The sequence below is a fragment of the Pollachius pollachius genome, assembly GCF_949987615.1.
Source record: "Pollachius pollachius genome assembly, chromosome: 12".
Taxonomy (NCBI): domain Eukaryota; kingdom Metazoa; phylum Chordata; class Actinopteri; order Gadiformes; family Gadidae; genus Pollachius; species Pollachius pollachius.
This window is the reverse complement of record NC_136945.1, coordinates 10860877-10874445: the sequence shown is the minus strand read 5'-3', so window position 1 is coordinate 10874445 and position 13569 is coordinate 10860877. Positions and strand designations below refer to the sequence as shown.

Here is a 13569-nt window from a genome sequence, read left to right as displayed (position 1 = left end):
TGGTGTTGTGATAAGGCTACAAGAAGAGAAATTTCTTTCTTCATCCCACCTGAATATTTGTTGGAAATTTCATAATGGAATCACATTTGTTTAACAACTAATGTACAAGGGAAAGCGAAATAATGAAAAAAGAAGACAGTGAAAGCAACACAATGGATGATGAGCAGTTCAAGGAAGTGGTGCGTCTTTGTGCAAGGTTCTTGCGCCACCAGACTTTATTGTATTTTATAGTATAACAGATTTGATATGATACTGTGGAGCGTTGGTGCTTGATGGCTAGTTTAGGCAGCCTCACCTGGCCCAATTCAGACTGATTGGGCTCTGGGGCAGGGTGAGGCTGCACACCTGTTGTGCATTGATTACTCAATGCAGGCAGGTTAAACCAGCCATCGAATACCCACACTCCACAGATACATGTAAACAGATACAACCCATTTCAGTATCAATTGTGCTGTCTTTCTGGATAAATTACAAATATATTATGTAACAGAGAGGAAGAATATATTCCTTTAATAAAGTGTTTTCCTACACTCCAAACGCTGTACAATCTGTCCAACAGCACCAAAGAACTCAGACAAAGACAATATAAAGAAAAAGGCAGCACACAGTGGAGTCCGGGGGCGTGGGGGCGTCACAGAGAAAGGGTGGCTAGCTGAAGGGGGCGAAGAAGAGTTGAGTTTGAAGACTTGATTTGAAGGCAGTGATAGAGGCCGCCTCCCCGATCTGTCTGGGAAGGGCGCTCCAAATCCGAGGCCCTGTATGAAGCACCTTACCCTGGTTTAAGGATAGGCATGAAGAGGGCCAGCAATGTGAGATCTGAACCTATCTCTGACCATTTCTGACATTTAGTACAGACACTGTTGGGGGAACCGTGCGAGAGAAATGTTGCATTTCTGCATTTCCCCGATACAGTGAATTAAATGGAGTCCATTTGTGTGACATTTAGGTACGCCATTGCCCTTTCACGTCTGTCATCTGCGCCTTCCTAGACACCTACGTCAAGCTGGGCTCCCTGCCGCCCTTTGAGCAGAGCCTGCCCCTTAACCACCTCTGCTACCCTGCTACGCTCCAGTGAGTCACACCTTGCCACGTTGCACTGCCAGACACTCGTGCATGGCAAAATCAGAGGTCTCTGCAAATCTGAACCAAAATACGGTCAGGAAAAGGTTGTTGCGAGGATGGCAGGCTGTTGTCAAATGGCATCACACTAGTCTTGTGAAGCAAGAAGTCTAAATCTCGCTACATCAGCTCAGAACTCATGTCTGGTTTTGCATCAAGATGTTAGTCTCGAACCAGACCAACACGGGAAGCTAGGCTAGAAACAAATATGGCTAATCAGCAAACCTCACCTTAGCGAGTGATCGGGAACACAGAGCAGTGCCATTTTGAAGATTTCATAATAAACACAACATTTATTCTGCTTTTGAATCCTTTTAACACTTTGAAGTTCTTACTTCAATTAAAATGGTAGCGGTCTTGTGGTAGTGGTTGCTAATGGTGTTTACTTTGGAAAGAGGGTACTTCAGCATCCAATAAGCAGCAAAGTAAGGTTGACTGACAATCCCACAACAAACTGCTGATTGCAGACTTCCCAGACCTAATGAGCGAATTTGAATATGGTTGGCTGTACGAAGCTAGAATTAATAGTCAACCTGTTGGGCTGTTTGTGTTTCCTAATGACTCAATTGACTGACTCACAATTCCAGGTCCAGCCAATCAACAATTGTGTGAGATCAAGCTTTGCATGACTAGGCACGGATTTATATTGCACTGATTAAACATGTATGCTGGGATACCCTTGGTCATCTGGTCCCCTGTTAAAGCTAACGTTGGCCAGTATGTGAGGTTGAATGAGGCCCACACCATAGGTCCTGCATTAGCACTGGCTGGTGGGGCAGCTCTATTAAAACCACTACGATTTATACAGGAGGCAGTGCTAAATCTGGTTGCAACCAGTACATGACCTCTACAAAAGATTATGCAATCTCATTCCACATTCCACATGGACCTCTCTTCCATCAGTATTTGTATTTTGAGTATTTGTCACTGAGGATTAATGTTGTTTGTTTATGCCATTGCTTTTTTATATTTAATGTTTTTTTTAAGGAGTCTATGTCTAGACCCTTGTTAGACAAGAAGTAACAAATCTGAACAGCTTCTCCGATCGAAAAAGCTGGGAAATAGACAAGCGCTTACTGTTACGTATTTTAAACACATAAAGCTACTCACACATAGCCACTAGGAAGTAGGATCGAACACATAAGCCGTAATTACCATACATAGCCACTAGGAAGTAGGATCGAACACATAAGCTGTAATTACCACACATAGCCACTAGGAAGCAGGACCCGACATATAAGCTGCAATAACTATTCCAGCCACAGAGGGCAGCACCTTTAGACAGGTGAGGAGGGAAAAACCAATACGTCACATAGGCCACGCCTACTCGGTATTAAACCAGGGCCTGAAGCCAACGAGATCAGAAACATCCGGCAGTCCATACTAGGGAGTTAGATACAGAGGCCTGCTGTTTGTCACACGCGTGTCCATACAATTCCCCTCCTTTTGCTTCATAGTTACCATACCAAAATACTTTAACAAATAAAGTGATTTAAAAGCAATCCGGATTAGACTACTTTCTTCAAGAACGCAACATTACCCAAACAGAAACATTTGCATTACAGAGTGAGCCCACTTCAAAGGGACATTTTAAATGGTTTGTAATCCTTGCATCCAATGACATCACAATTGTTGATTGGCTACTGCAGATGGCTTTTGGCACTATGAGGAAATCTCCATTTGTCCACTGTTATATCTCGACCTTGCAGTATTTAACTTGAAAGATGAGAGGACATTCCAGGCAAGAAACATTTATTTCTATATATCTATATTCTATATTTCTTGACCAAATGTTCCATCCATCCCATCCACCAGCCCCAAAAACAACACTCATCAGCCTGAAGATGCTCAGTTGCATATCAAGCATGGGATGCAATACTTTTAAGAAAATCATATAGGTCTCTGCCAACATCTCCTGGATATACCTGGTCAGTACCATGGCTCTGGAGGTGAAGGAAAAGGAAAAGTATGTACTATGATTCATATTATATAATTGTATGGCTATTATAAGTTATTTTAGTGTACTCAAATAGTAGATAATTGTATACTATTATTATTAAATGATGTATTGTATTTAAAAACATGTTTTTCACTTTCACCACAGGTCAGGAACTACAACTTATCTTATTGTCTGGTTCTAGAGATACATTTAGCCTATTCAATTAGAAAAACCAAAGCTCTGATTAAATTATAGACCTTTGGCTCTATTCTTTTCTATTAATTCATAAAACTATGATTGGTTTTGAATGCATTAATGCCATCATGGATAAAGCCTAAAGTATCAGTATCTGACTGTATGTTTTAATATGTCTACTAGAGCGATGAATAGTGTTTCCCAAATTATTTTGTTACAAAGAATATCTGCTAGGTACATCACAAACAAATACCCAGGGAAGTGCATTTGAATTTCAAATCCACATGGCCAGATCACAACAGCATGCCATTACTGTCAACATTGGGTGTTTTAAGTCTGTGACAGAACATGCACCACTGCAGGGACAGGCTATATATTTATTTCCAATGCTTCCTCACAATCAAAGTCAGATTTCTTTTTGTCCAAGTCCCACATGGTTTTTAGGTAACATATACAGGACAACCTCAAAGACCCAACCAGTCTGTCTAGACAAAATGATACACACTTGTATCATATGAATACACTTTCAGATCAGCAGCAACACACTAGTCTACTTTATATAAAACACTGCAGTCTTTCATCTTCAATGTTTTTATTCAGTTCCACAGAAGGCATGTTTTCACAACAACCAAAAAATCGAATAATCAATAGTGTAAATTACATTAAAGTACTTTACAGTGCAGAAAATTCAGTTTTAGCAAAATTGAACCTAAAATAAACCAAAAATACAATACTGTACTGTTAGTTTTTTTCAATTGCTTGAACACTATAGATACATGCTTAGACCAAAGTAACACAACTTGAAGTTTTCGTTACTATACCTTAAACACATGTAACCATTCCTTGAACTAAAGCGCTGCTTTGGTTGCTATTGTGCAACACACTTGCTCCTGCACACTACACACTATTTCAAACATAAGACACTTCGTTAAAAAATGACATCTCAGTATATCATTGGGAAAAAACATCTATTCAAAATACTAAACACATTGGGTAATTGAAAATACTTAAATACACACCTCAAAACACTTACTTACAAAACTGAACACCTATCAGCCAGCTACAGAAAGGCCAAAGGGCAATTGTGCACGTCCCGGGAAACATATCATTGTGTGCCGCCATAAGCCTTTGAGGGTCGTGCAAAAATAGGTCCCTGCAATACCCAACAAATCATCACACTTCTAGATGCACTGAACAGGACAGTTCAGAGCAGCCCAGGTTTGTTGTCGTCTTGGATAATGTTCATTTCCATCGAGCTGGTCCGGAACTGATCCCGAACTGGTACACCAACCATAAACAATTTGAAGTCGTTTACTCGCCATTTCTACACCCTATAAATGTTTTTTTTTGGCTTGAGGATGTAGTGTATATGACCGCCAACCACATCCCGCATGCCTCTTCTGCAGGCAATGGAACAGGCCTGCGGAGACATTGAGGTAAGGTCAATCCATGGATGGATTCGGCACACAAGGCGAGGATCCATAAGCCAACCAACGCACAATTGCCGTGTTTTTCTGTGTTTATGTACAGTACAGTTGTGTATTTTTGTTAATTGTTTTTGTTGTTTTTTTCTATTATATTTTAGCTTAAACTGTATTTACTGAACTGTAAAGTACTGTACTGCAATGTACAGTATTGAGTATTCGATTTTTTGGTTGTTGTGAAAATGTGCCTTCTGTGAAACTGAATAAAAACGGTGAATGGATGTGAATGGATGACTGCAGTGTTTTATATACAGTAGACTAGTGTGTTGCTGCTGCTCTGAAAGTGTATTCATATGATACAAGTGTGCATCATTTTGTCATCAGAGTGACATTTTGACAAAGGATTGTTAGGTTTCGATATAAGAGTTTCAATTTGACATAGATGTGACTGGTATATTTCTCAGTGTTGTGTCTTATTTGCTTGTGCGTTGAGTTTTGACAAAATGAGCCAAATTTTGCAAAATGTGTTCAAGCAATTGAAAAAAACTAACACTGAAAAACAAAGCAATTGTGCGTGGGTTGGCTTATGCATCCTCGCCTTGTGTGCCGAATGCATCCATGGATTGACCTTACATCAATGTCTCCGGCGCGGGCCTGTTCCATTGCCTGCAGAAGAGGCATGCGGGCATGTGGTTGCCGGTCATATACGCGCCATTTCCAAGCCGGAAAAAAATGTTTACAGGGTTCAGAAATGGCGAGTAAGGGGGCAAGTATACGACTTACATTTTTTTTTTTTTGGTTTCTGAACCAGTTCCGGACCAAAACAGCCTGATGGAAACAAACATTATTCCAGACCACAACAAACCTGGGCTGCTCTGATCCGTCCTGTTCAGCTGCATCATGAAGTGCATCTAGAAATGTGATGATATGTTGGGTATTGTAGGGACCTATTTTTGCAGGATGGTGCAGTTACCCTCAAAGGCTTATGGAGGCACATGAGATATTCCCCCCACGCTGCTCCGGGAAGTGCACAATTGCCCTTTGGCCTTTTTGTAGCTGGCTGATTGGTGTTCAGTTTTGTAAGTTAGTGTTATCAGGTGTGTATCTAAGTATTTTCAATTGCCCAATGTGTTTTGTATTTTGAATAGATGTGTTTTCCCAATGGTACCTGAGATTTCATTTTTTAACGAAGTGTCTTATGTATGCAATAGTTTGTTGTTTGCAGGAGCAAGTGTGTTGCAGAAAGGCGCAAGTGTGTTGCAGAATTGCAACTAAAGTGCAAAGCAGCGCTTTTGTTTAATGTATGGTTACATGTGTTTAGTATAGTATGTGTATAGTAACAAAAACTTCAAGTTGTGTTACTTTGGTCTAAGCATGGTCTATAGTGTTCAAGCAATGGGCTAAAACTGTCAGCCTTAGGCCTTACAGTTTTTTTCAATTGCTTGAACACATTTTGCAAAACTTGGCTCACTGTGTCAAAACTTAACACACAAGCAAATATGACAAAACACTGAGAAATATACCATTCACATCTATGTCAAATTGAAACTCAAAATGATACACACTTATATGAATTGCCCTTTGGCCTTTTTGTAGCTGGCTGATAGGTGTTCAGTTTTGTAAGTAAGTGTTTTGAGGTGTGTATTTAAGTATTTTCAATTACCCAATGTGTTTTTTGAATAGATGTGTTTTCCCAATGATATACTGAGATGTCATTTTTTAACTAAGTGTCTTATGTTTGAAATAGTGTGTAGTGTGCAGGAGCAAGTGTGTTGCAGAAAGGAGCAAGTGTGTCGCAGAATAGCAACTAAAGTGCAAAGCAGTGCTTTTGTTTAAGGAATTGTTACATGTGTTTAAGGTATAGTAACAAAAACTTCAAGTTGTGTTACTTTGGTCCAAGCATGTGCCTATAGTGTTCAAGCAATTGAAAAAAACTGTAATTCACCTCAGGTAAAAGAAAAAGGACAAATAATGATGTCTCTATGGGAAGTCAGTGGCACACTGAAGATATGCTGCTATATCTTCTTGTGCCTAGTCTCCCGTTTCAAGGTACAAGCCTTGCAGTTGTTATGACCCTCCTGCTTTCAGCGTTTCTGTATCATTTTTTCATAATCAATGAATAAATGAAGGCATGCCGTTCCTCCAGCGCATGGTAATGTTTCCCAAAAATGGCTTTAACATGATCAGCATCAACTATTGCATTGAGAACATCTAGGTCAGTATTTTCCATTATCATTTATCTCCTTATATGCATCCTTAATTAAGAATCTAAATCGAAAAAGGTGCATACCCCGTCCCACCTGTTCCCTGCAGAATATGTCAATTTGATATGCTACTGGTTCTATGCCTGCACATCATTTGTTCCCTGCTGTTTTGAGTGTCTGAGCAGGGGGGTGTAGAGGCATAGGATTCATAGAGGGAGGACACACATTCAACCTACCTAACGGCCAACATTTCTATCAATATATTGGGTTGAAAGGGAAATAACAGTGGATCGTGTGTGTGTGCGTATGTGTGTGAGTTTGTGAAAGAACGTCAACAGGCAAATGTTTTGCCTATTTGAAATATATTTTCAATGGCATTTCTGTCCTTAATGATTGCATATGTCTAAGCTTTTAAAATACTTTAGAAAAGTGTAAATTAAATGGCATGTATTGAGTAAACTAAACCAACTTCAATGTATCCTGCACAGGGTCGAAAATGTGTCCAACATCAAAAATATCCTACCTTATTTACTTTCTGGGCCATCTTTGGCCTTGAGCCCTGAGTACACCACTAGTAAGCCTAATTTCAGACTTGTAGTACATAATGTACACACCCACACACATACACACCAACACACCAACACACACACACACACACACACACACACACACACACACACACACACACACACACACACACACACACACACACACACACACACACACACACCCATGCATACACACCAATACACACACCCACACACACACACACACACACTCACACACACACCTAAACACACATACACACACACACACACTCACACACACACCTAAACACACACACACACACACACACACACACACAACCACACACAAACACACAAACCCAACAAATTCCATAATCCTATATATATATTCCATAATCCTATCACCTTCCCCCCTCACACCTCTCATGATGTGCTCTCCAGCTTGGGGCGGTCTGTCCTCTCTGATAACAGTAGTTTGTCTCCAGCCAGTTGTGGGCTGTTGGATGTACTCTTGACCTGAGAGCTACAGAGTTCATGCCAGGACCATAAGCTTCTGGTCTAAACAAGGAAGCCTGGCCATGTTACTTACCATGCTGTGAGTGTATGTATATTTGAGTCGTGTTTGTGCAGATTCCGCAAAATAATGCAAAATGCAAATTGTCAAAACACCATTTTCCAATTTCTGTTATGAAGCATAAAAGTCAAGGCCTAAATCCCTGAAAAAAAAAACCTTAATCTTAGAGAATGTCATACAATATTACAATAATAATAATAGTAGGAGATGGAAGCCAGTGTAGTTGTATTTTCATTGTATTGTGAAGCAGCTTGTATTGCAATTTTGCACGAAAGGCGCTATATAAATAAAGTTTGATTTGATTTGATAGTTGGCATTTTAGATTGTAATGGATGATCTGATAGAGGATACTTTACAGTCCAGATGTTCACATGGTGCCAGTATATAATAGATACAGCACAATTAATCAGTTCTTTTATTTCCGATTAAAGAGGCACTTGTAATACATTATGCAACAGTAAAGAAGTTTGTGGAGTAATGGTCTCTGCAGGATATTAAGCAAAGTATTAACCTGAAACAAATGGAAACAAGAACGGCTGCAATGGCTGAGTCAGCACACGGCGATAATCGGTGGGAGAGAAACAGGTGGACACTGTCTGCTGGTTAGCGATTTATGTATACCCACTATGTGTGTGTTTGTGTTTGTGTGTGTGTGTGTGTGTGTGTGTGTGTGTGTGTGTGTATGTGTGTGTGTTGGGTTTGAGGCTGTGTCTGTGAGTTTGTGTTTATAGGTGTGTGTATGCCTGTGTCTTTGCATGTGTATCAGTGGAGGTGTGTGTGTGTGTGTGTGTGTGTGTGTGTGTGTGTGTGTGTGTGTGTGTGTGTGTGTGTGTGTTGTAAGTACCCCATGGTGTATAAAAGGGCCCTGAGAGGACGCTGGACAGTCACATAAGTCCAATAGACTGCAGACATGCTCAGGTTCCTACTGTTGACGTCCCTCGCAGCCCTGGGTAAGTAGCTTCAACCCTGCTTCACCATGTGTTCATTCATTCCACCATCCATTCACAATGCGTGAAATACGTAGAATATTCAACTGCAATAATACTTTGATTAATCGATTCCTTGACTGATTGAAAGGCAAGAAAATCTTGCATCGAGTGTGAGTGTTTCACCCCTAAGGACAATTAGAGTAAGATATGATACAGATTGCAGACGACTAATTAATTTGTTGCATGGTTCACACTACGGGCTGCTTAATGTGACCGAGTGGTGAAGGAAACGCTGACAAACCGCCAGGCAAACTCTACACATGAGCCAAGAGCCTCGTTCCATTTGCTCCATTTCCAGACAATTGATTTACAGGACTTTGATGAATAAAAAATCGGAGATAATCACAATCTGACAAATTTCTCTGATATATTGAGATCGATTTTCTATTTAGCATTAATATATTCCATTGATGGCAAATTTACCATTTACCATATAATTGACCATTGCCTTAGTTTATATTCCTCCTTTATCCTAAAAGTTTTCCTTTTGCTGTCTTCCAAGAGACTTGCTGAAATTTGCCTAATGCAAATCTTATATAAATTAATGATGAGACAAAGACATTAGCATACGACATGGCAGCCCAGACTGCTAACTATCTCCATCTCCCAGTGCTGGCTGAGCTGGAGGTACCCCAGCCCAGGTACCTGGAGGAGAGTGTGGAGGGCCGCGTCGTGGGCGGTGAGGTGGCTAGGGCTCATTCCTGGCCCTGGCAGGTAGGCTATGCTATATGCTTTCATATTTACACTTTGCAGTTGTATGGCGACAAACAAAAACCTTGTTATTTCTACCTTATTTATAGATGTCGCTAACTCTAGTCGACATTCTCTTGCAACCTTATGTAGGGTGTGTGTGTGTGTGTGTGTGTGTGTGTGTGTGTGTGTGTGTGTGTGTGTGTGTGTGTGTGTACGTGTGGGGGAAAAATGTTCGGTTCTTCAGCTCAACCCTGAGGCAACTTTTCAAAGGAAAGAAATTGTTTTGGCTGCCTAGTCTGCATTCAGTCAACACACTTATATTCTCAGTTATTCCTAAATACATTTTAAACCTTGCTCTTATTCTTCTTATTCCTAAATCTCTCTTAAACAGATCTCAGGGTTGCATTAAACATGTAGCCTACATTACCTACCTCAAGCCAAATAACATGGCATTCTTGTGAATGAGTTATGTACGTAACCCAGTTTGGCAACAGCTGCTTGTGCTATTTATGAAATACTTTCCATTGACTCAAAATACAAAGGTAGAATCTTTGCAAATGTCCTCCTATCTATTCATGGCAAAATTAGTAATGGATGTTTTAACGGAAATACCTGTAGCTGTTATTAATAATCCGATTTTAAGATTTATAACTGTGTGTGTTTTAATCCTAATGCGATGTTTGGGTGTGTTCTTCTTTGTTGGTGTGTTTGTGTGGCTGTTTAAGATCTCCCTCCAGTACAAGTCTGGAAGCTCCTTCCGCCACACCTGTGGAGGTACCCTGATCAGGAAGGGATGGGTCATGACTGCTGCCCACTGTGTGGACAGGTGAGAGTGAAACACAAGCAGACAGCCGCAGATGACCCAGCAGGGCACACGCACGCACACCAATACAGTAACATAATATACAGGACTGTTTGACCCAAAACTCGCCAGTTACACACACGCACACACACACACACACACACACACACAGAAACCTACTCTCCCAAAAATGAACCCTGACTTGCAGTACGAGTTACATCCTATAACCTATTACTAACATGTTTTGTCCTTTAACAAAGTTCCCGTACATGGCGCGTGGTTCTGGGGGACCACAACCTCAACGTGCATGAGGGCAGCGAGCAGTACATGAGTGTCAGCCGGGTCCACATCCACCCCAACTGGAACTCCAACAGCGTCGCCGGAGGGTGGGTGTCCGCTCTACATTTTGAGGACATGCATGGGAATGTGCAATTACTTCCTGAGATAAAGAAGTCCCGATGACAAAGAGAGCGACCTTGTTTTTAGGAATTTAAGTATTTTTAATTTTGAATGATTTTTAAAGGCCACAGACTTTTCAGTCTCAGTTTGACTAACTAAAGCATAAACTGTATTTAAGGCTGAAAAACACGAGTAACAACACGCCACTGTCACAGTGGATGAATAACACAGGTTATTGTAAGTGCTATTTATTGGTGGTAGGAGGTGTTGTCAACATCGCTAAGGTGCTATGCACACGTTGTTTTTTTTGTGTCAGCCTTTTGTGATCACAGCACACACACAGAGTTACTTATAATATAAAACAAATGTTTGATCCTTATCTGCCTAATTTTTAGCTGGGACATCGCCCTTCTGCGTCTGACCTCTGACGCTGTTCTGAACAACAACGTCCAGCTGGGCTCTCTGCCCCCTACTGGCCAGATTCTGCCTAACAGAAACCCCTGCTACATCACCGGATGGGGACGCACCAAGAGTGAGTCGCAACACACACACACACACACGCACGCACACACACACACACACACACACACACACACACACACACACACACACACACACACACACACACACACACACACACACACACACACACACACACACACACACACACACACACACACACACAAACACACACTCACTCAACCATTGAAAGATTAAGCAATCTCCTTTAATCTCCAAATACCCCGCAATTATTAAAAACTAATTTAGACAAAACTGTTTTTCCTATACCTTCCCCACTCATGCCTCCTGTTCTGATAAACGACTCATCCTCACACCATCATTCCCCTGTGCGTCCCGCCAGCCGGAGGCCAGATTTCCGCCGAGCTGAAGCAGGCTACCCTGCCCTCTGTCGACCACAGGACTTGCACCAGCTCCTCCTGGTGGGGAAGCACGGTCAAGGAGTCCATGGTCTGCGCTGGAGGTGCCAGCGAGTCTGGTTGCCAGGTGAATAGGCGCCGATATTCCGCCCCCAACTTTGTCCATCCTTCAAAGGCAACCGACATACCATTGAGTCAACTGCACAAGGATTGATGATGGCGATGATGACGTCATTTTAAGGGGAAACCCAAGTTGGGGTGCATGAGGATATTAAGCGTGGGCCAGTACATCAGTGGAGGCACCACACATCGACCAGGGGGGTGCTCTGGACTCACATGAACACCTGATGTTAATGTAGGGACCACAGCTGTGTAGATGTATTATTAATTAAGTCGTCAGATGATCAGGAACTCGGTGATCCGCAATTTTCCACCTTCTGTCCATTGATGCTAGCTTGGTCGATTCGCAGCGTGTTTGGGCGTGCGAGTGTGAGACTGGAGTCGTTGCTCATGTGTATGTTGGTGGTTCTGTGTTTCCAGGGTGACTCGGGTGGACCTCTGAACTGCAGCGTTGGGGGGCGCTGGGTGGTCCACGGTGTGACCAGCTTTGTGTCTTCTGCTGGATGCAACGCCATCAGGAAGCCCACCGTCTTCACCCGCGTCTCCGCCTATATCGGTTGGATGAATGGGGTCAGTATCGGGAGATTTTATATACATGCATTATTTCTTCTCATGGGCTTGATTCATAGCACATTTTATGCACATTTTATGTTTTCCATAAATAATGGGTGTTAATTTGTTAATAAAATAATGTAATTTAAAGAATACACACTGATTATATATGTTACTCGATTCATACTCATGCACTATGCACTAATATGTCGTTTTTGGGTGAGTAATTGGTGTGCTTCCTTTATATAATATTTATATTTTTATATAATATGTATATATTAACCATAAATGTTCTGCCCATTTGCAGATCATGGGTTAAAGCTCAAGAGGACCTCCATGCATTCTGTGAAAATTCATCCTTATGTGAATAAACTGTATAATTCAACTCCCTTTTATTTGTATCATTCTTCTTATTATTATTTCACTGCTATACTGTGTATGATTTTGGCCCTGATTATAAGCATACATTAGTACATGTCATTTTGGGGGAAAGAAATGGTATGAGACATAAGGGCAAGATGTTGGAAGTAAACAATTAAGTTACAATTAAAAAATGCTACCTATTCTATATGTTGGACAAAGCAAAACCTTTTAATCAAAAGCTTTAACATAGACCTATTACACAAACCAAAAAAATGGATTGACTTTGGAGTACATACGCAGCTTTGCTGAAGCTGTATGTGCTGAATGTGATACTACAATCAATTACTTCAATACTATCATTCATCCAATGATAAAGATGAAAAATATGCACAAATCAAAACCCCAGTATGGGAAGACAAGCATATAGAGCCAACGTTTCAGACCAGTTAAAGCCTGCAGTCAAGCAATCACTAACGACAGCTCTGGAGAGCACGGCTCTCTTGCAGGGCTGCGACGCTTTATAACCCTCTGAGATTGTCGGGTTAAGCAAGGTCAGAGACGATGTGTGTCGTGGAGAAATTACTCTGAAGGATCCTAGCAACAGATTCTTACTCTCACTGTATCATATCTTCCACGTGTAAGCCAAAACAAATGTAAGTGATGATCTTAAGGCAAAGAAATATGTTAGAATGGCTTTAGGGTGAGAAGGAATCAGTAGTTGACATTTATTCAATTGGTCTGTTTTTTCCATTGAGTGTGTCTATATGTTTTCTTAAGTATTCAGCGGTTGA

At 41.2% G+C, this 13569-nt stretch overlaps 1 protein-coding gene across 1 annotated transcript; it reads left to right on the top strand.

Moving 5' to 3' along the window:
* Nucleotides 1-8889: 8889 nt before the first annotated feature.
* Nucleotides 8890-13569, top strand: LOC307083685 (elastase-1-like; the record flags this gene model as incomplete). The annotated part of the gene is made up of 8 exons (XM_079747637.1): nucleotides 8890-8932; nucleotides 9582-9685; nucleotides 10390-10490; nucleotides 10727-10852; nucleotides 11261-11397; nucleotides 11728-11870; nucleotides 12284-12437; nucleotides 13556-13569. Exons 1-8 carry the CDS (start codon nucleotides 8893-8895, stop codon nucleotides 13567-13569), a joined length of 819 nt encoding a protein of 272 aa, XP_079603763.1. The 5' UTR covers nucleotides 8890-8892.